Here is a 22011-nt window from a genome sequence, read left to right as displayed (position 1 = left end):
ATGTGATTATGAAATGCATCATGCATTTAGAGCTACCTTATTCACAGGATGTTAGGGGTTGGAAGGGACCTCCTGCCAGAGGAGGAATATAGAATCTAGTACAGGTCATACAGGAACACATCCAGATGGGTCTTGAAAGTCTCCAGAGAAGTAGACTCCACAACCTCTCTGGGGAGCCAGTTCAAATGCTCTGTGACCCTCACAGTGAAGAAGTTCCTCCTCATGTTGAGGTGGAACCTCCTGTGCTGTAGCTTATATTCATTAACCCTTGTCCTATCACAGAGTGCAAAGGAGAAGAGCCTGTCCCCTCCCTCTTGACCCCCAGCCCTCAGATATTTATAAACATTTATTAAATCCTCTTTCAGTCTTCTCTTCTCCAGACTAAAAGGCCCCAGGTATCTCAGCCTCTCTTCATAGGGCACACGCTCCAGTCCCTTAATCATCCTGGTAGCCCTCCATTGGACTCTCTTGAGTAGATCTCTGTCCCTCTTGAACTGGGGAGCCCAATATTCCAGGTGTGGCCTCACCAGGGCAGAGTAGAGGGGGAGGAGAACCTCCCTTGATCTGCTGGACACGCTCCTCTTAATGCATCCCTTGGCCTTCAAAGCTTTCATAATACCTGGAAGTAGCCTTACAGCTATAGACCTAATGGCATTTCTTCTTTTTCATCATTTCCAAAAAGGAATAATTTCAAAAGGATTCTTTCAGAATGAAACTGAGTATTTTGCTTGAGACACTTGAACGTGTCTAGAGAAGGGCAACAAGGCTGGGGACAGGCCTCGAGTACAAGCCCTGTGAGGAGAGGCTGAGAGAGCTGGGGTTGCTTAGCCTGGAGAAGAGAAGGCTCAGTGGAGACCTTATTGCTGTCTACAACTACCTGAAGGGAGGTTGTGGCCAGGACGGGGTTGGTCTCTTCTCCCAGGCAACAGCACCAGAAGAAAAGGACACAGTCTCAAGCTGCACCAGGGGAAGTTTAGGCTGGAGGTGAGGAGAAATTTCTTCCCAGAGAGAATTGTTAGCTGTTGATTCCAACAGCAGGGAGGTGGTGGAGTCACCATCCCTGGAGCTGTTCAAGAGGGGATTGGATGTGGCACTTGGTGCCATGGTCTAGTAGTCATGAGGTGTTGGGTGACAGGTTGGACTTGATGATCTTTGAGGTCTTTTCCAAGCTTATTAAGTCTATGATTTTCTTCTCTGTGTTCCTTCAGTACTTTGCTGATGCCGATGAAGCAAACTCATGGCTGCGAGAAAAACAGCCGCTCCTGGCTAGCAAGGACTATGGAAAAGACGAATCCAGTGCTGAAGCTCTGCTGCATCGTCACTTGCGCCTGGAGAAGGAGATTGCAGCCTACTCCTCTGAGATGAGGCGTCTGAAAGAGCAGGCTGACATTGCAGCGCAGCAAGCTCCCGCTGCAGTGAGTAAATGAGTGTTTCTGTCACATTTTAGTGAAGAATACAAAAGAAATGAGTTTTAATGACATGAAATAGTTTGATGTTGCCAAAATGGAATGTTCCAAGTTACCTAAACAAGCATTTATTACTACTTTATTTATTTAGAAGAAATTTTTAATTAGAATTGAGGCAGATTTTTAGATTACAAATCACTGGAGGTGTTCAGGAAGACTGGAGGGGGTGCTTGGTGCCATGGTTTAGTTGATTAGATAGTGTTGGGTGATGGGTTGGACTCGATGACCTCAAACACCTCTTCCAACTTGGTTACTTCTCCCCTCCCCTCCCCTCCCCTCCCCTCCCCTCCCCTCCCCTCCCCTCCCCTCCCCTCCCCTCCCCTCCCCTCCCCTCCCCTCCCCTCCCCTCCCCTCCCCTCCCCTCCCCTCCCCTCCCCTCCCCTCCCCTCCCCTCCCCTCCCCTCTCCCCTCTTCCCTCCCCTCTCCCCTCTTCCCTCCCCTCTCCCCTCTTCCCTCCCCTCTCCCCTCTTCCCTCCCCTCTCCCCTCTTCCCTCCCTTCTCCCCTCTTCCCTCCCTTCTCCCCTCTTCCCCTCCCTTCTCCCCTCTTCCCCTCCCTTCTCCCCTTCCTCCCCTCCCTTCTCCCCTCTCCCCTCCCTTCTCCCCTCTTCCCTCCCTTCTCCCCTCTTCCCTCCCTTCTCCCTTCTTCCCTCCCTTCTCCCCTCTTCCCTCCCTTCTCCCCTCTTCCCTCCCTTCTCCCCTCTTCCCTCCCTTCTCTCCTCTTCCCTCCTTTCTCTCCTCATGAATTGTTGGGCAGTTGGAGCCCATCTGATTAACCTTCCGGGACATGCCAAAAATATTCTTGTCTATATTAGATCCCTCTACTGGCCCTCACAGGTACCATCTCACTCTTTATTCTCATGACATTGTTAATTTCAATCAGCTTCAAAATACAGATATTTAAGCTAAACATCTTTACAAATTCTTCCTGTATCCCAGTGTACTGATAAACCATTCCACAGTTCCAGGAGCAATTCATGCCAACCTGGAATGAGCGTTTAAAACACATGGGATGAAGTCAACCTCTGCAGATTCCCCTCTTTCTCCTTGACTAGAAAGGGAACTTTTGACCTGAGATCAGCTCATTCAGCAAAATAATTCGGAGGAGATGAATGACACATTTCATATTTCATGAGATTGAACACATCCAAGTGCCGGGTTCTGCTCATTGGCCGCAACGACCCCATGCAGTGCTGCAGGCTGGGGTCAGAGTGGCTGGAGAGCAGCCAGGCAGAAAGGGACCTGGGGGTACTGGTCAATGGTAGGCTGAACATGAGCCTGCAGTGTGCCCAGGCAGCCAGGAGGGCAAATGGCATCCTGGCCTGCATCAAGAACAGTGTGGCCAGCAGGAGCAGGGAGGTCATTGTGCCCCTGTACTCAGCACTGGTTAGGCCACACCTTGAGTACTATGTCCAGTTCTGGGCCCCTCAGTTTAGGAAGGATGTTGACTTGCTGGAATGTGTCCAGAGAAGGGCAACAAAGCTGGGGAGGGCTTTGGAACACAAGCCCTATGAGGAGAGGCTGAGGGAGCTGGGGTTGCTCAGCCTGGAGAGGAGGAGACTCAGGGGTGACCTTATTGCTCTCTACAACTACCTGAAGGGAGGCTGTAGGCAGGCGGATGTTGGTCTCTTATCCCAGGCAACCAGCACCAGAACAAGAGGACACAGTCTCAAGCTGCACCAGGGGAGGTTTAGGTTGGATGTTAGGAAGAAGTTCTATACAGAGAGAGTGATTGCCCATTGGAATGAGCTGCATGGGGAGGTGGTGGAGTCACCATCATTGGAGGTGTTCAGGAGGAGACTTGATGGGGTGCTTGGTGCCATGGTTTAGTTGTTTAGGTGGGTTGGATTGGGTGGGTTGGATGCAATGATCCTGAAGGTCTCTTCCAACCTGGTCTGGTCTGGTCTGGTCTATTCTATTCTATTCTATCTTGCTCCTTTAAGACTTCTATGATCACTCAGTGTTTAGCCAAACTAGTTTGAGAGCTGTGAGTACCACTGTGGGCCTTTCTTTCACCTCATCATTGCAATACTAATTTTCATTAGAACAAAAATTCTCAGGATAAAACTTTTTATTAGAATAAAAATTGCATTGCTCCATTATTAAGCACAAAAAGGCACGTGACAAGAGGGTATCAATGTGCAAATAAAAGCATTTATTCACTAGGGCGCTCCCAGGCTTTGAAATGGGAAATGTTCAGATACTGAAACATCAGCACAAATGGATCTGCAAGCAGAGTTAATTTCTTGATTTAGTGACAAATATTTTATTCTTAAAAAAACAACAACAACAACAACTCCAAATGAACAGAAAACAACCTTGATGCAGGCACAAAATGAGAGTTTTTACTGACTCAATATATTTTAAAGTGAGCTAAATGAAACTTTTCTAAACAAAAGTGAACTGTTTTTCAGTTGTTTGGGGTTTTTTATGTTTTGTTTGGGTTTTCTTTTTTTCCAAAGAAAACAAAGGATGCAGATTCAAACAAATACTGGAGAATCAGAACTCTGTGATTTGAACTAGCCAGTCCAAATTTTCCTCCCATGTGTAATTTTTAGCCACATCAGAAATACTCATCCACTGACTTCGCTAAATTTTGCTTAACAGATGGTGAAGACAGAAGCCCCAAGTAACCTAACCCAAAAAGCTAAGCTCTCGTTCAGTCGAACCTTGGTGACACCTGAAACGGCTTTCCCTGGAACCTCCAGCACAGATGTTCATTTTCTGCCAGAGAACATCTGGAAGACCCAAGATGAAATAGACTCACTTTATGAAAATCTTCAGAGCATGGCTGAGGTATAGTATCCCCTCCAGTACTTTGCAGGGAAGTCATTCTGCCCCTGTACTCAGCACTGGTTAGGCCGCACCTTGAGTCCTGTGTCCAGTTCTGGGCCACTCAGTTTAGGAAAGAAGTTCAGTTGCTGGAACACATCCAGAGAAGGGCAACAAGGTTGGGGAGGGACTTGAAACTCAAACCCTATGAGGAGAGGCTGAGGGAGCTGGGGTTGCTTAGCCTGGAGAAGAGGAGGCTCAGGGGAGACCTTCTTGCTCTCTACAACTACCTGAAGGGAGGTTGTAGCCAGGAGGGGGTTGGTCTCTTCTTCCAGGCAAGCAGCACCAGAACAAGAGGACACAGTCTCAAGCTGTGCCAGGGGAGGTTTAGGCTGGATGTTAGGAAGAAATTCTTCACAGAAAGAGAGATTGGTCATTGGAGTGTGCTGCCCAGGGAGGTGGTGGAGTCACCATCACTGGAGGTGTTTAAGAAGAGACTGAATGGGGCACTTAGTGCCATGGTTTAGTTGGATGATAGGTTGGACTCTTTTCCAACCTGGTTAATTTTGTATTCTGTAAAATACTCAAGTCCAAAGTGCTGTGCTAGCTTCTGGTTTTCAGTTTTATAATGTCTCAATCCTGTGAAGTCCTGTGGGGCTTTAAATCACAGAATATTAGGGGCTGGAAGGGACCTCAAAAGATCATGTAGTCCAACTCCCCTGCCAGAGCAGGATCACATAGAGCAGATCACACAGATGGGTTTTGAATATTTCCAGAGAGGCAGACTCCACAACCCCCCTGGGCAGCCTGTTCCACTGTTCAGTCTCCCTTACAGGGGAATTTTTCCTCGTGTTTCCATGGAACTTCCTATGCCTCAACTTCCACCCATTGCCCCTTGTCCTCTCTTTGGGCATCACCACGAAGAGGCTGACTCCATCCTCTTGGCATCAGCCTTAAGATATTTATAAGCATTCATGAGGTTTAAAGCTTGAGATTACCTTTGAAGTTTTGGTGTCAAAACACGTTTTATATTGGCAAAATTCCTATTTACCTTTTAGTCTTTTTACTTTATGAAGAGTGGAGGGTTTTGTGTATTTTTTATTTTCTTCCTTCTTCCTAATACTTGCTAATGAACTCCTACATCTTTGGGGTGCCTTACTTGATACCAAAAAAGCCAACAACTGTAAACTACATTCTCCATTTATTACAGTTGCTCCTACCTAGCACAATCCTGCCCTAAATACCAACAAAAGCATCTTACTGAGGTAAATCTTCAGCCAGCAGCAGCAAGGAGCCCAGTGGCCTTGGGGCCTTTCAGGGACTGAGCACTCCCCAGCTGTTTCTCTTATGCTTTTAAGCCACTGTTGTTCTGGATAGAAGTATTGGGATCTTAAGGTAAAATGTTCTATTCGGTCAGCAGCGTCTGGCAAAACTACTAAGCTACTACCTGTGTGTTGTAGTTAAGTGCAAGGATCCTTTTTATTTTAATTGGGTTTTTTTCTCCAAACAGCAGAGTTATTCCAGCAATACTTAAGCCTCCAAATGTTTTGCAGGACAGAAAAAAGGCTCTGGAAGAGATGATTGGATATTACCGCTTCTGTAGCTCTTGTGAAGAATTTCAGTCGTGGATGAAAGAAAAAGAGAACATCTTCCGGACTCTTCAGCCTCAGGCAGACAATGTGGAAGTCATGCAGCAGAAATATCAGGTAGTCCTTTTCCATGCTCACAGGTGACACCTTTGAAATCAGATTCACCTTGGAAGAATAGATAAAGCTGAGAAATGAAGTTTCGAGAGTCTTTGCATTCATTTCCACTCCTGGAGTCATGCATAGATCAGATACTTCTTTGGTATAAACTATGCCAAGGTTATTGAAGTTGCTGTAACTGTGTGCCTTTAGCTTCTCCTGTAAAATATCATGGTACAAAAGGACTCTTTCTGTGGTTTATCTTATGCCACTTGATGAAAATCGCCAGGTGAAGAAAAAATCCTGCAGTGGAGTGGGACATGCATGCATCGGTGTGGTGGGTACACCAGGGGGGGTCAGGAGGGTTAGAAGGGAACTGTGTGCACAGTTGTGTATGGTGTCAACAGACAGGTAGGTGAAGAAACTAACTGGGAACATGGACATGGTGAATTATTGAGGATTGTGTCCCGAGAAATGGAAAACCTGCAAGTTCTGCATTCTTGTATCTTTTCTGTTTTAGAGCTTTTTAACAGAACTGGCTGCAGGCAAAGGCCAGCTGGGAGACATTGAAAACTTAGCTATTAAATATGGAAAGATCAGTCCCAGAAAATATGCTGAGATCCAGATTTGGCTGGAAGAGATCAACATGAGGTAAAGATGCTACTAATGATACTGATTGTCTCAGGGCATCAGTTAGAGAGGAGAACTTTCACATCTGATCTAGAATCATAGAATCAGTAAGGTTGGAAAAGACCTCAAAGATCATCAGGTCCAACCTGTCACCCAAGACCTCATGACTACTAAACCAGAGGTCTTGGGCGACTGCACTGTGAGCATATCTGTCTGGTAGACTTGCTTGAAGGGAGAGACTTTCCATGTGTCTGAGGTTTGCTGTATTCAGGTGTGGGTTTTACCACCAGACAGAGCCTGGGGCAAAGGGACAGGGGTTGCTCTCTGGTGCCTGGCAGTAGTAGTCTCTGAGGATATCCCATAGCCTCCACAGCCTGGCTAGTCTGTGTTGTGGGGACAGAGCTGCAGCCTGACTGAGAGTGATGTGTTTGGTGTGAGGCCTGGGAATCACAGAGTGGTAGAGGTTGGAAGTGACTTCTGGAGATCATCAAGTCCAACACCCCTGCTAAACCGGTTCACCTGGAGCAGGCTGCCCAGGATTGCATCCAGGTGGTACTATGATTTTAAATCTCACCAGAGGAGGAGATTCCACAACCTCTCTGAGCAGCTTGGTCCAGTGCTCTGTCACCCCCAGAGGAAAGCAGGTTTTTTTCTTATGTTTAGGTAGAAATTTCTATATTTTCATTTGTACTCATTGCTGATTGTCCTTTCCCTGCTCACCACTGAAAAAAGTCTGGCCCCATCCTCTTGACACCTGCCCTTTAGATATTGACAAACATTGATAAGATCCCATATCAATCTTCTCCAAGCTAAACAGCCCAGTGTCTCTCAGTCTGAGTCCCAGTAGTCCAAACTACCTGACAGCCTCTCCCCACGCTCACCAATGGGAAGGGGACAGACCTCAGCTGCACTGGCTCTAGGATGGCCCCATGCCTGGTGTTATTCCTCCAGCACTGGCAAGTGCTTCTATGTCCCTTACACTGACATAATTAAAGTGCAGCAATTACTGTGGGTGTAAAGCACAGCACAAATCCACCCACAGGTTACAGAGATGGATGCAGAGCAGTTCTGTTTGTATTGCACTGCAGCAGCTGAATTGGTTATTTAAACATCAGGGGGAGGGTGCTAGGGGCATTAAAACCTCTTTGACTTCATCAAATATATTTAGTACCTGTTATGTGTGTAAGACTGGCATGATGAATGAAGCACTAGCTTTGACTACTGTTGCTTATTGGTATCATGTCCAGTATGTTCTGCTCACCTGAGCAGCATTCTCTTGCGTGAGATAGCACTGAAATGAACTTCAAGGTTAAGGGGGAGTGCCAGTGTTCACCCTCTCAACCCACTTAAGTGCTGATGAAATCCTTATACCAGTCATTTTATGAATGGAAAAAAGAGAATAGAATAGAATAGACCAGACCAGACCAGACCAGGTTGGAAGAGACCTTTGAGATCAAGTCCAAGGCATCACCCAACACTATCTAATCCACTAAACCATGGCACCAAGCACCCCATCCAGTCTCTTCCTAAACACCTCCAGTGACGGTAACTCCACCACCTCCCTGGGCAGCCCATTCCAATGGCCAGTCACTCTTTCTGGGAAGAATTTCTTCCTAACATCCAGCCTAAACCTCCCCTGGTGCAGCCTGAGACTGTGTCCTCTTGTTCTGGTGCTGGCTGCCTGGGAGAAGAGGCCAACCCCCTCCTGGCTACAGCTTCCCTTCAGGTAGTTGTAGACAGCAAGAAGGTCTCCCCTGAGCCTCCTCTTCTCCAGGCTGAGCAGCCCCAGCTCCCTCATCCACTCCTCATAGGGTTTGTGCTCCAACCCCCTCCTCAGCTTTGTTGCCCTTCTCTGGACACGTTCCAGCAAGTCAACATCTTTCCTAAACTGAGGGGCCCAGAACCGGACTATAAATTGAATCTGCTCTCTAGGTGAAGGCACATTTTGAAATAGTGGCTGAGGCCAGATGCAAGTAACTGGTTCTCTCTCTCTCCAAGGTGGGAAAGCATGGAAACTCTGAAGGAGGAAAAGGGCTCTGAGTTGATTGGAGTGGCTGATGTGAAGACATTTCTTCAGGATTGTCAGAGCATAGGAGTACTACTGCAAGACAAGATGGTCCAACTCAGGGACCTGGAACCAGGGAGCTCACCTGCTGGGCTGGAGTCAGACAAGCGTAAACTCTCTGTGGTTGAGAGAGAGGTCCTGGTGATAGAGAGGAAAATTGAATACCTGAGGAGCGTTGCAAAATCGTAAGGAGCCTGCACTTTGTTTCTATATTCTTTGCTAGGTCTCTAAGATCATGTTGTGAATTATGGCTATAAAGACAATGAGCAGCTTGTTCAGTTTCTCTTTCTAGCAACCTGAAGAACTTTACTTGCCAGAATGAAGTCCTCTCTCTTGTGTATGGCTGGGTGATTGGTGAAGTCATTGCTTCCAGACTTCAGTGGTAAAGGAGAATAAATACCACAGGATTGTTTGTGGCTCTAACAAATTATTTCTATTAATAGAAATGTCACATTTTGAACTAAGTATCATTTAGGTCCTCAAAAGAAGGTAATTAGAGGAAGCAATGATGGAGAAAGCAGAGAATTGTACATAGGAGCTTGAATTCAAAAGACAAATTTAAAGGTTTTTGCTTCTTTAAGCTTTCTGTACATTCTCAATGGGAGTGAATCATTGAATCCTAACACTGTTGCTAGAGTCTTTCAAAGGGATGCACTTTCTGCAGTAGACCATATTCACAACAATATTTCTTCCTCCTGTGGAACATTCATTGCCTTAGATGACTTTGTTTTAATGAAAGTAAATACCCAAATCAATTCCTTTTAAAGAGTATCATTTCAAGCTCTAAATTCCTAAAGTGTTTGTTCAGTTAATTGAATGTATTTAATTTCCTCGTGTAGGATTAAGGACACTAACCCTGCAGAGAGCAGGGCCATCACTGAGCAGGTGGAGAACATGGAGAGGCTTCTGGCAAAGCTCAAGCTGGAGACCCAAAAGAAGCAGGACATTCTGCAGCAGGCCCAAAATCAGCAATCCTTCCTGCAAGAGAGTCGCAGACTCCTGCTGTGGGCAGAAGGAATTCGAGAGAAAATGAGCAGTGAGGAAATGGGAGTGGATGTGGCTTCTGCAGAACAATTGCTGAAGGAACATCAGGACCTGCTGAAAGAAATTAGGTCTCAGAAAGAAAGGTAGAGACATTCTGTCAGGGTGGGCAGTGTGGGGTGAAATGACAACACTGCAAAGATGAAATGAAACAGGTCTCTTATGCACATCAATTGTGTATAAAAGTAATGCTAAGAGTTTATACAAATGCTCTTGAAACTTAGTGTCATAAGGAGACTGTGGAACAGAAAATGCAGTGAACTTTTGCATACTTATCCTGATGACTGGTGGAGGGGGAAGGAGAAGCTGTATGTTTGGAGTGGCATTCCACAAGCTCTCCTGACACTCAAATATTGTCATCTTCACTTGGTTCCAGTTTCCCTATTCCTTCCATTCTCAAGCTGTATGCTTCCAGTTGCCATCATCTTCAGTTCTCCTTCTGCACTCTTAGGAAGTACCAGATACTCTTCTTTGAACAGGGAAAGCCTGCTTGTATGGGCTTTCATTCCAAATGGGGAAGTATCACCTACTGCCTCAAACATGTATCCCAGAACAAATAAATACCTGCACTTTGTGGTGCACAGCCATGGCTAGCAGGAAAAAAAGTGAAAGCGGGGGAGGTAAGCTCAATGTCTGGGCACGGCCAAGAAGGCAAAGAGCTGTGATGAAAGAGAATTCATGTTCTCCTGTGCGATGAGGTCTCACTTTTCTTTTTTGACTCTGGAAAGATTTGTGCAGCTGGAAGAGCTAGGACACAAAGTAATCCACAACCAACCCAGTAATGGCAGGACTACAGATGTCTACCAAGCCATGGAGAGGCTTGCCAAGGAGAACAGAGAGCTGGAGAAAATGTGGGAACAGCGACAGAAAAAGCTGCAGGATGGCCTGGAACTGCAGAAGTTCAATAGGGAAGGAGACCGTATCAATGCAGCCCTCTCTGGCCATGAGGCATTTCTCCGGGGGGATGACCTTGGGGTATGTACAACAGCTGGTTTTGTTTTCTCCCACTTTGTCTCCCTATCCAGGTAGTAGCAATGATTTCCTAAATTAGATCCATTTCCTCATTCTTGTGGTCATGGCATTTAAATACTCAGAAACTAGACTTTCAGGTTCTTATTAATGTTTTCTTGTTTATCCATCTCAATGAGAACAAAGCTGTCAAAAAAAAATCACAGCTCTAGCTGTCTTTACAATTTGTTGCTGTGTTTGTACAGGTCAGGTGATTTTTATACAACTGACTTATGTGGTGCCTAATGAATAAAAGAGTTCATCCTGTATATAATTTTGGGTTTCTCAGTGACGTACAAACCTGACTTTAAAAAAAATCCAGTACCTGAAGGGGGCCTACAAGAAGGCTGGGGAGGGACTTCCCAGGATATCAGGTAGTGATAGGACTAGGGGGAATGGAATGAAGCTGGAGGTGGGGAGATTCAGGCTGGATGTGAAGAAGAAGTTCTTCACTGTGAGAGTGGTGAAGCCCTGGAATGGGTTGTCCAGGGAGGTGGTTGAGGCCCCATCCCTGGAGGTGTTTAAGCCCAGGCTGGATGAGGGTCTGGCCAGCCTGATCTAGTGTGGGGTGTCCCTGCCCATGGCAGGGGGGTTGGAGCTAGATGATCCTTGTGGTCCCTTCCAACCCTGACTGAATCTATGATTCTAATAATTAGGCTTCTACTTTTCACTGAATATTTTAAGAACATTAAAAGAAATGAAAGGAAAAACAAACACATGCAGTAGTCACAAGATCAGTCAAGGAGATTGTGGTATCTCGCTATCTTTTATGTTTTAAGCTGAAACTTCAATACCTTTAGATCAACTAAGCGGAATAAAGAATTAGTTAGTTACAACCTCTTGAATTGCATGCACCTGGATGTGCCATTCAGAATGCAGATTTCCTTAAAAAGGTGAAAATGCAACCACAACAGAAACATAAAGCAGAAGAACTAGTGATGATTCAAACCTGAACACTTGCTGCTTGTTTGTAGCCCTGAACGTCCCATAGGCTCATGCAAAATGTACACTGTGTCTCGTGACTTGGTAGAACGAGTCCAGAGAAGGACAATGAAGTTGGTGAGGGGTTTGGAACACAAGCCCTATGAAGAGAGGCTGAGGGAGCTGGGGTTGCTTAGCCTGGAGAAGGGGAGGCTCAGGGGTAACCTTATTACTTTCTACAACTACCTGAAGGAAGGTTGTAGACAGGCAAATGTTGGTCTCTTCTGCCAGGCAGCCAGTACCAGAACAAGAGGACACAGTCTCAGGCTGCACCAGGGGAGGTTTAGGCTGGATGTTAGGAAGAAGTTCTATACAGAGAGAGTGATTGCCCATTGGAATGGGCTGCCTGGGGAGGTGGTGGAGTCACCATCATTGGAGGTGTTCAGGAGGAGACTTGATGGGGTGCTTGGTGCCATGGTTTAGTTGATTAGGTAGGTGGGTTGGATTAGTTGACAGGTTGGATGCGATGATCTTGAAGGTCTCTTCCAACCTGGTTTATTCTATGTATTCTATGTGCTAGAAAGTGAAGGAGGAAAAGAAGGTCCACAGTTCTTTTATTATTATTATTATTATTATTGCTGCAGAAACAATATATGGTCAAGGAAAAACTTGATCAAATTTTCTTTCTCAACTGCAGGACCATGTAGATGCTGTTAGAAGCCTGCTGAAGCAACATCAGGAATTTGAACAGCTATTGATGGTGCTGAAGAGACGAGTTGAAGTGCTGAATGAAAATGGAATGAGCCTAATAGAGAGCAGGCACTTTGCATCTCATGTGTAAGTCCAAACTTCCTCCTGTTCTACTTAACTTTAACAATGATTAGGGTGAGATGTCAATGTTTCTCTGGGCCAGGATTTCACAGAATCACAGAAAATCACAGAGAAACATTCAGGTTGGAAAAGACCCTTGGGATCATCAAGTCCAACCATTAACCCTACTCTACAACGTTCACCCCACAACCATATTCCCAAGCACCACATCTAAAGGTACTCTAAACACATTCAGGGTTGGTGACTCAACCACCTCCCTGGGCAGCCTATTCCAATGTTTGACCACTCTTTCTGTGAAAAAAGTTTTCCTGATGTCCAGTCTAAACCTCCCCTGTTGCAGCCTGAGGCCATTCCCTCTTGTTCTATCCAAAATTACCTGTGAGAAGAGACCTCCAAGCTGTGATCTGCTGGATAAAGGGGGAGAGAAGAAATATTTTCAAAAATACAGACTTCTCTGCTCTCAGGGCAAATAAGCACAGTGCCTTAGGTTAGAAGTTGCATTTGACAGAACACCAGAATAATTTGCCTTGTATGGTAAATTACATACAATGTTAAAATATTGTTAATGTTAGTTCATTAAATGCCTACATAAACCAAAATTTCATTCATTTATTGGTATCACACCTTAGAATTAATGTTTGCTGTTAAAAAGTTACAGAAGGCTTCACAAGGAAATGAATTCATGTTATAGCTGAAACTGGTCTGTCATTGAATTACTTTACCATGCTAGAGTCAGTACAATCTAGTAAGGGAAACTCTACATAAAAAAATAGAATTAGGAGTGTTGTCTCAGTCCAGAGAGGGAAAGAGACTCAGTTCTTTTGAATATTCCCCTGTTATGAAATTAGAGGCACAAACAAGGCCAAAATATCAACAGCTAGGCTATTTTTTACACAAAGTGGATGGATCAGAAGGGGAGAGAGAGAAAATAGACAGTGAGAGAAGAGGAAAGGAATTATATTACCACACCCCTCACCCCCCAAGACAGTTTGAGTCTGTGGAGGAAAGGTGCTGAAGGAGATGTTGGGTCTGTAGAGGAAGGGTGCTACAGCTTTGGCTGTAGAAGAGATGTTGTCCTCTGGGCAGCCTCTTCAGCTCTATGAGTTGCAGCAGGTGGAACTTAGGACATGGAGAGAGGGTTCCTCTTGGTCTGCTTCTTCCAGGCTCCATGGTGATGTCTCTGTCATTTTTTTCTCTTCTGGTATTCTCTCCATTTTTCTTCAGAGCAGCATTGCCCCAGGCTTTTCCTTTTCTCATGTTTTCCTTCTCAGCAGCATTGTCCTTCTCTTTTCCTCCTATGTTTCTCTTCTACTGAGCCAGTAGTTTCTCAAGTCCTTTTGTACAGTTTTCAGTCCTTAGGTATGTGTCCAAGTATTGTCCCCCGGGAAACCTTCCTGTGTATTCCTTTGTGTTTGGACAGGGGTCTGGAGGAAGGTGGGAGGAGGGCTCTGCCTCCTCCTTCTCCATTTACCTGCCCACACACCCAATACACATCAGGGGCCAGGTGGTGAATCCATTGTCTCACCATCCTCCCTTTCCAGGGTACCTGATGGGTGGAGATGATCTTGTCTTATGCATATTCCCGAAGCTATCGATAACAGTGGCCTCGGTCCATTGTTGTCAGGCCAGCTGTAGTCCAGTGAGCAATCTTTTATCCTTGCACCTTCCCAGTTGTTCCAGTGGCTCTGCCCAATACACATCAGCTATTGTCTGGGCAAGCAGCAAAGGTGATTTTATCTTTCTTGAGTCATACCGGGAGAGACAAGCTTTAGTCTCTCACAAGTGTATAGTCAGAATGAACTTCATGGGTCAAAAAGAGCATGTTCTTGTGAGCACAAGTCCTGAAAACTACCTGCACACATTTATAAAACAGCTCTTAAATTCTGATTTCTTACCTGCTTTATTACCATTAGAAGGCCATTCCAGAGCCTCATTGTACTTAGATTGCAGAGAAAATTATTAGCTAACGGGGAATATTTGGGAAAGAGAAAGGTTTAGGTGTTTCAGTCAGACATAAGTGACTCCCTATTGTGACACAGCCATACAAAAGGAAAATCTGGAGCATTTGGCAAGCTTCCCAGATGAGCCCAGCCTGGTCATGCATTCATCCTGTCAACAGGGACATTGAACTAGATTCCCTTTATGTCATAGTCATGATTACAGTACAACGAAGGGGAGCCAATATAGAATAGAATAGAATTAACCAGCTTGGAAAAGACCTTAGAGATCATCGAGTCCAACCTATTATTCAACTCTATCTAATCAACTAAACCATGGCACCAAGCACCCCATCCAGTCTGAACTTCTTTTTTCTTGGTAGTATTCAGGAGAGAATGGTCATCCTCCGGCAAAGGTGGGAGCATCTGATACAAAGCAATGCCAAGAGAAGACAGTTGTTGATGGATTCCCTACAGTTCCAGGTAAAAGGGCTGATACTGCAGACCTGGCTAGGCATGTACGAAGTCATTTTACCCCGTGTCTTACTGTGGGACAAATCCCAAACTACTGAGCATTCTTACTGCAACCCTCTTCCTCTTTGGCTATGAGACAGAGCTTCACTTTCCAGGGAGCCAGGTGATAAATCTTACAGAGCCACAACCACAGCAAAATTCCAAACCGAAACCAGAGATGTTAAAATGAAAAACAGTTTTATTCTGATTCTTTTTTTCTCTTGCTCTGGGCCTTGATAATTTGCTCAGTTACTTGAAGTAACCGCACTTTTGGCACCAAATTTCTCTCCCAGTGCTGAAATACAAAGCTCTACTGGAGGGCTGGACCGCTTGCAGTTGAATGAATCTAGCAGTGAAAAATGGGGACTAAGAAATATTACTCCAAGGGCTTAAAAATTCACCAATGTTTCAAGATCATACCTCTTCAATTAAGAGATTTTGTAGAGCAATTTTTAATAGAAAATATATCACACTTCCTCACTGTTAAGAAAAAAAGAGTAAGGGTGTGATCCTAACAGTGAGGATGCATTGCAGATGCACACAGAATGAGAAGTGAAACCGGTTTAATCCTTTTTGTTTCTCCAAGGAGTTCAATCGCGATGCTGCTGAGCTTTTGCTATGGATGGAAGAGAAGTATAAGATCGCATCAGACGAATCCTATCGTGACCTTACAAATGTTCTGCGCAAACTGAAGTGGCATGAGGCTGCTGAGAAGGAAATGATGGCTAATGAGGAGCACTTTTCAATGCTGATAAAGGTGAAGCCAGTTTTGGAGCTAAGTCTTCCATCTTGTCCCAGACTGCATAGCTGCTGGTCTACTAAAAAATCATGTGCTGTGTTTCTCCAGAAAGGCAATCAAATGATTCAAGACAACCATTATGCTGCAGTTGCTATCCAGAAGAAGATGTCCGAGCTTCAAAAGAAGTGGAAAGAATTGTATAGCAAGATGATAGAGCGAGGTGACAAGCTGAGACAAGCTGGGCAGCAAGAGCAGCTCATGGAACTGCTCCAGGTCAGTAGATGACAGGGAAAGAAGCATGGGAATGGCCTGGGAGCCAGGTTCCTATGTTATGTGGTCCTCATGAAAAAGAGCAGAATCCCACCCAGATGAAAGTGTATTTTAAGGTGTCCATTTTGTCTACAGTCTCAAGAGAGAAAATCCAATGCAGCACTGACTTACTCTAAAATTATGAGCAGAATATCAGCCCCATCACAGCACCAAGACACAAAGCTGTTGAACTCAGGCTCAGCACTGCATCTGTGTGGGAAAACAATTAAAACTCCCTGTTTGGGCCAGTGCTCTGCTTGCTTGAAGTCATCCTGGGGGCTGGAGGCATGACAATCTGCCAAGTACAGATTGCCACCCAGGCAAATTGTATAAGGCAATGTGCTGTGAAGCTGTTTTGACAACACTATGTCACACAACTGCTCTTGTGCTGTAACGGCAGCCTGAAACCATTAAAGGTTGATTGTTTTATACTCTGTTACTGAAGATACTTCAAAAAGGCTGATGTTAATGATGTGCTTTAGTGTCTAAGAGAGAGGAGTACCCCAAAATAGCGTGCAAAACAAGGTTTTCCTAGGAGATGTCTCCCTGAGAGCCCTAGCCTGCGTGGTACCAAGAAAGGCCATGGATTTAAAACTTATGTCCAAGAAGCTGTCATGGGAGGGGATGAGTGAAAGAAAATGTTGAAAGGTCAGTGCAAGCAGGCCATAATCTTTTCCTGTCAGGATGCCAAAAAGAAGATAGAGAAAATCGAGAAAGTTCTTCAGGAATCCGAGACAGGCCATGATTTGCGCTCCAGCCGTGATCTCCTCAAGCAGCACAGGCAGCTGGAAAACGAGACACGTGAGCTGGCAGAGAAAATGAACTCCATTGTATCGCATGCAAGGAAAATGGCCACCAATCACTTTGACTCCCAGAGGATTTTGGATGAAACACAGAAATATCTGAAAAGGTGAGGTGTCACTTTCTTTTTGTCTCCACTCTGTCTGACAATAGCATTGTTTGCTCTACCTTTCAGAAAACATCTTTCGCTTCACTGCGTTTAGCCCATATTCAGGAGTGATTCCTTCTCCCAGCTGCACCACAGCTATGCTTTGATCTGTACCTTCATAGTTGCCTGTTGACTCACTTCAACATTTATTACTGAACCTTGCTTCTTGCTAGCTGCACTCCTCCTCTAGTCCTTTGCATACCCATAGGTCATTGACTGCTTTATAGGAATACAGAATTAACCAGGTTGGAAAAGATCTTTGAGATCATCAAGTCCAACCTATCACACGACACCATCTCATTAACTAAACCATGGCACTAAGTGCCTCATCCACTCTCTTTTTAAACACTTCCAGTGCTAGTGACTCCACCACCTCCCTGGGAAGCCCACTCCAATGCCTAATCACTCTTTCTGGGAAGAATTTCTTCCCAACATCCGTCCTAAACCTCCCCTGGTGCAGTTTGAGACTCTGTCCTCTTGTTCTGTCACAGATTGCCTGGGAGAAGAGACCAACCCCCACTTGGCTACAACCTCCCTTCAAGTAGTTGTAGAGAGCAATAATTTTCCCACTGAGCCTCCTCTTCTCCAGGCTAAGCAACTTCAGCTCCCTCAGCCTCTCTTCATAGGGCTTGTGCTCCAAACCCCTCCCCAGCTTTGTTGCCCTTCTCTGGACACATTCCAGCAACTCAAACATCTTTCCTAAACTGAGGGGCCCAGAACTGGACACAAGACTCAAGGTGTGGCCTAACCAGTGCTGAGTACAGAGGCAGAATGGCTTCCCTGCTCCTGTTGGCCACATTATTCCTGATGCAGTCTAGGATGCCATTGGCCTTCTGAAGGATGGATTCTTGCATGTGCAGCCAGCACTAACCATTGAAATTTACTTCCCAAGTGTCCAGTGTTTTCTGGTCTTCAAAATGGTATCAGAGCCTCATTCCCTTGGCAGAATCAAGATAAAGCTTTGTCTTGATGTGTTTTTAATGGATGACCCCCAGGTTTGAGTCTTTGCAAGCACCTCTTGATGAGAGGCGCAAGATGCTGGAAGCTTCAGTGGATCTCTATGAATTCTACCATGACCATGATATGGAGCTGGCCTGGATTAATGAGCGATTGCCTATTGCCCATTCCACCAACTGTGGGAAGTCCTTGGATGTGGCTCAAAGCCTGTTGCAAAAACACAAGGTAAATCATTTTATCAAGTGAATTATAGCTTTTAACTTCAGGTTGCAAACAACCACCTGAGCAGTTCTCCTTCAGGAGAAAGCCCGTTCTCCTGGCTTTCAGGAAGGCTATTGGAAGCAAAACGTATTGCCACGCTTTCAACGAGTGCATTCCCTGATTCCAGCACTATCCCAGCTAAAAGAGTTCCAGTGGATTGAGACAAATCAGCAATGCAGCCAATGATTTTTAGAGCAAACATGTAATTGCTGTAAGAATTGCAAAATCTGTCATATTTTGCATTATTATTATTCTGAGAAATTTTGTAGCTCTTCCCATTACAAATGGGTAAGAAGTCAGCATACTTCACATTGAATAGAAAACAAAATACTTGAAGTTTTTGCTTTGTGGGTTGACCTGGTTTGAACGTTTTGACTGTTGTGCCTCATTATACAGGGGATTTTGAGGTATGTGCGTGCTAGATGCTCTAGGAGAGCATGTACAGGCATTTAATGTGCTGTTTGTTGGGGTTTTTTAATTCAGTTCTGTACTTACTGTAAAATGTAAAAGCCACAGTCAATATGTTTATAAAGATAAGTTAGCACTGATTTGTGAGAGTTCAATGCTTTGCAGCAGTTCCTCACAGCTAGGGCCACACTTCAGAGCTGCTCTGCAATGCAGGCAGCTCTGCAGATATTGCAGCACCTGAATTACAAGTTGCGTAAGAAAGGTGGTAAAAACAGTGGGGATGAGGCTTTATGGATCAGGAGTCTAATGGTTTTCCTGGTACTCCTGAAAATGTCTCTCTTCCCATCATCCTCTAGCCCATTCATTTTCTGGGATATTTTGTTTTCCCATCAATAGTTCAACACTTTTCTGACTCCCCCAGCTTTGTGTCTCATCCTTTGACCTGCTTCATCTCATAAACCTCCATGGCTGCTGGGCAGGAGTATGTGCATAGTAAGGAGAAGGGGTAGAACCAGGCCAGAGCACCAGGCTGAGGGCTTTGGGGAGTAATGCCAAGGGTGTAGGAGGAAGTTAAGGAATGTCTGCTGCCAGCCTACTAACTCTTATCTCCTCCTTCAATGGCAGCACAAGGGCAGAGCATTACATAAGTGAAGCTGGGATCAGTGGCTGAGGCTGCAGCTATTGTAGACACAGAAAATCCTTGTGTCCACTGGCTGTACTCTGCCCATCATTACCTGCTGCCAGTTTTGCTCAGGACTAAGAGCATATGGAATTTCTTTGTCCTCACATACCCTTCTTTTATTCCTATTTTTTCTTTTACCTGATTCCCAGGAACTGCAGGCAGAAGTGAATGCCCACAAACAGCAAGTCCAGAGGGTCCTGGATAAAGGAAGGACAATGATTGTAGACCAACACCCATCAGCTCAGCAAATAAGTGTGAAATGTCAGGAGCTTGTGACTGCCTGGCAAAGCTTGGAGAAGGCCTGTGAAGAGAGGATGAAGCAGCTGCAGCACTCAGTTGGCTTCCAGGAGGTACAAATTACATAAAAAAGTGCTCACGCAGTAATTTCTGCAGACAACCAAAGTTTTACATTGAATAACAAAGCAGCTTTGCTGGGACTGGTATTCTCTTCAGTTGCTTGAGTCCAGATCCATGAGAAGGGAGGGCTGGGTTGCAGTCAAATGCAACCCCCTGTTTAGAGTTGTTGCTCTAGGGGTTTGCCTTGGACTTTATAATCACCCCTTCCAGTTGTGAGTAGAACACATTTCTTCTGGTGGTAGTTACTTTTTCAATATCTTTATAGAGTGTCAGGCTTTGACTGAAGTAGTGTAGTGGATCCTGAACTGGCCTTTCATACTGGAGAATTATGACAAGGAAGTCGGAAAAGAAAAGGTCTCTTGTGCCATCCAGTCTTTAGCTCTTCCAGGCAGCAATGGTTCCAGGCAACAAAATGATAATGAGAAACTAATACTCTTGCTCTTTTTTTCAACAAAATAACAGACCTTTATCTTTGGCCTCTTAAAAAGGAAAAGAAAAATTGCCTGCAAATATTTGTCTCAAGAGTCCAAGTTTTCTGTCATCAGTGGGTCATGTGGGAATGCAGTTACTCAGATAACACATGTAGTTTAATAAACATAAACATCATTTGCACAGAGTTCACAGACCCACCTAAAGTGTGTTGATTGCCTGGCTCTTATTTCCTCCACCAATAAGAACAGATGTCCATACTATAGGCTTTATGGGTGATTTGAACTTCTCAGGAAGGAGAAGGGGAAGTATCACACTGATATTAGGCAGTTAGTCCCTACCCTAAATGAGTAAAGTAAGGGAAGAGTCAACTAAGGACAGTGATGTGAAGAAAAGAACAGTAAGACAACTTGAAATGTACTGTCAGAGCTTTGATATCTGGAGAAGACCTTAATTATCCTGCACTGAAGCCTTCCTTCTATGGCCTCCTTCACCTCTACGTGATTTGACAGAACAAAAGAGTGTAGAATAATACTTCTTTGAATTTAGTGTTCTTTCTCTGTTAACAAAACATCACAGTAAATCTTGCAGTACAGCCTCCATTTAGAATTTAATAGATCAAAAAAATGACTCTGACTATTTTGAAAGTTGAGGTAGAAACTAATTGCTTTCTCTTTTAACCAATAGTATTTAATGAATACTTCAGACATGGAGGCTTGGATAGCAGAAAAATATCCACTTGTGACAAGCAAGGACTATGGTAAGGATGAAGATGGAACACTGAAACTCCTCAAGAAACACAAGGTATTTCTCTGCTTAAATTCTGTGTCCTGATCTTCAGATCTGACCACAATTGGTACATTTTCTGTCTCATTGGTACTTGAGTGTCCAGCCTCTGCAAGATGTTTTGCATTGATACATGTCTACATGCCAATGGACTGTTACAAGAGAACAATGCAGCTTAATAAGATCGGAATAAAATGTAGTTTGGGGAAAAAGGTGGTGATGAATATTCTCATCCTCTTTTTCTGAGGTCAAAACTAATTATGATCTGATACCTGCTTTTCACTTTCAGCAGAGGTGTGCACAACCCTTACATTTTTTTCCCTGGAGATGGAGTATTATTCCAGGGATATGTTTTACTGCCTAATAATGCATCAGGAATTTCTAATTGTCTTTATTCACCTTATTTATTCAAATTTATGTCCCCCTTTTTCTTTTCCCCCCTAAAGAATGTTGCTACAAAATGGTCTAAAACTGATCTAGTGCTGGGAATGTCACACAGTTCCATAAAGCTTTTTCCTCTTTTAATATCTCAGTGACTACACCATAAGCTGGGGCAAAAGTTCAAACTGTGGATGTATTTGACAGCTGTGTCTTGATTGACTCTCTTCTCTGCCAGATATTGGAGCATGAGATCACTATTTACCAAAATTTGATGAAAGAACTGAGTGAAAGTGCCCAAACTCTTCCTCTTGTGGGCCTCATCCACTATGATGACATTGATGCACCAAAGGAACAAGTCCATTCAAAACTTGAGGAGCTGCAGAAACTAGCAGCAGCAAGGTATAAACTAGAACTGCCTCTTGGTTTCTGGGTTTGATTTAGAGCCTGCTGAAGGAAATAAAGGATATCTCCAGTTACCTCACTGGAATTTAATAAATATCCACTATAATCTATTCTTTCAGTTGTACATAGAATAGAATAGAATAGAATAGAATAGAATAGAATAGAATAGAATAGAATAGAATAGACCAGGTTGGAAGAGACCTCCAAGATCATCGTGTCCAACCCATCAACCAATCCAACCCACTTAAACAACTAAACCATGGCACCAAGCACCCCATCAAGTCTCCTCCTAAACACCTCCAATGATGGTGACTCCACCACCTCCCCAGGCAGCCCATTCCAAAGGGCAATCACTCTCTCTGTATAGAACTTCTTCCTAACATCCAGCCTAAACCTCCCCTGGTGCAGTCTGAGACTGTGTCCTCTTGTTCTGGTTGCATGGGAGAAGAGACCAACATTTGCCTGTCTACAACCTCCCTTCAGGT

General features: G+C 44.6%; 1 protein-coding gene across 1 annotated transcript in view; it reads left to right on the top strand.

Moving 5' to 3' along the window:
* The window catches only part of SPTBN5 (spectrin beta, non-erythrocytic 5), a 131440-nt gene that overhangs the window by 21923 nt on the left and 87506 nt on the right, over nt 1–22011 (top strand). The window contains exons 11-26 of the mRNA XM_054161511.1: nt 1209–1415; nt 4071–4259; nt 5789–5941; nt 6441–6571; nt 8549–8800; nt 9455–9742; nt 10385–10631; nt 12283–12422; nt 14737–14836; nt 15453–15623; nt 15714–15878; nt 16598–16824; nt 17859–18045; nt 19321–19521; nt 20645–20761; nt 21360–21523. Coding sequence (XP_054017486.1) covers nt 1209–1415; nt 4071–4259; nt 5789–5941; nt 6441–6571; nt 8549–8800; nt 9455–9742; nt 10385–10631; nt 12283–12422; nt 14737–14836; nt 15453–15623; nt 15714–15878; nt 16598–16824; nt 17859–18045; nt 19321–19521; nt 20645–20761; nt 21360–21523 — 2939 coding nt within the window. The remainder of the gene's footprint in view (nt 1–1208; nt 1416–4070; nt 4260–5788; nt 5942–6440; nt 6572–8548; nt 8801–9454; nt 9743–10384; nt 10632–12282; nt 12423–14736; nt 14837–15452; nt 15624–15713; nt 15879–16597; nt 16825–17858; nt 18046–19320; nt 19522–20644; nt 20762–21359; nt 21524–22011) is intronic.

The sequence above is a fragment of the Dryobates pubescens genome, chromosome 5 (assembly GCF_014839835.1).
Source record: "Dryobates pubescens isolate bDryPub1 chromosome 5, bDryPub1.pri, whole genome shotgun sequence".
Lineage (NCBI taxonomy): Eukaryota > Metazoa > Chordata > Aves > Piciformes > Picidae > Dryobates > Dryobates pubescens.
This window is presented reverse-complemented; position numbering and strand designations above follow the sequence as displayed.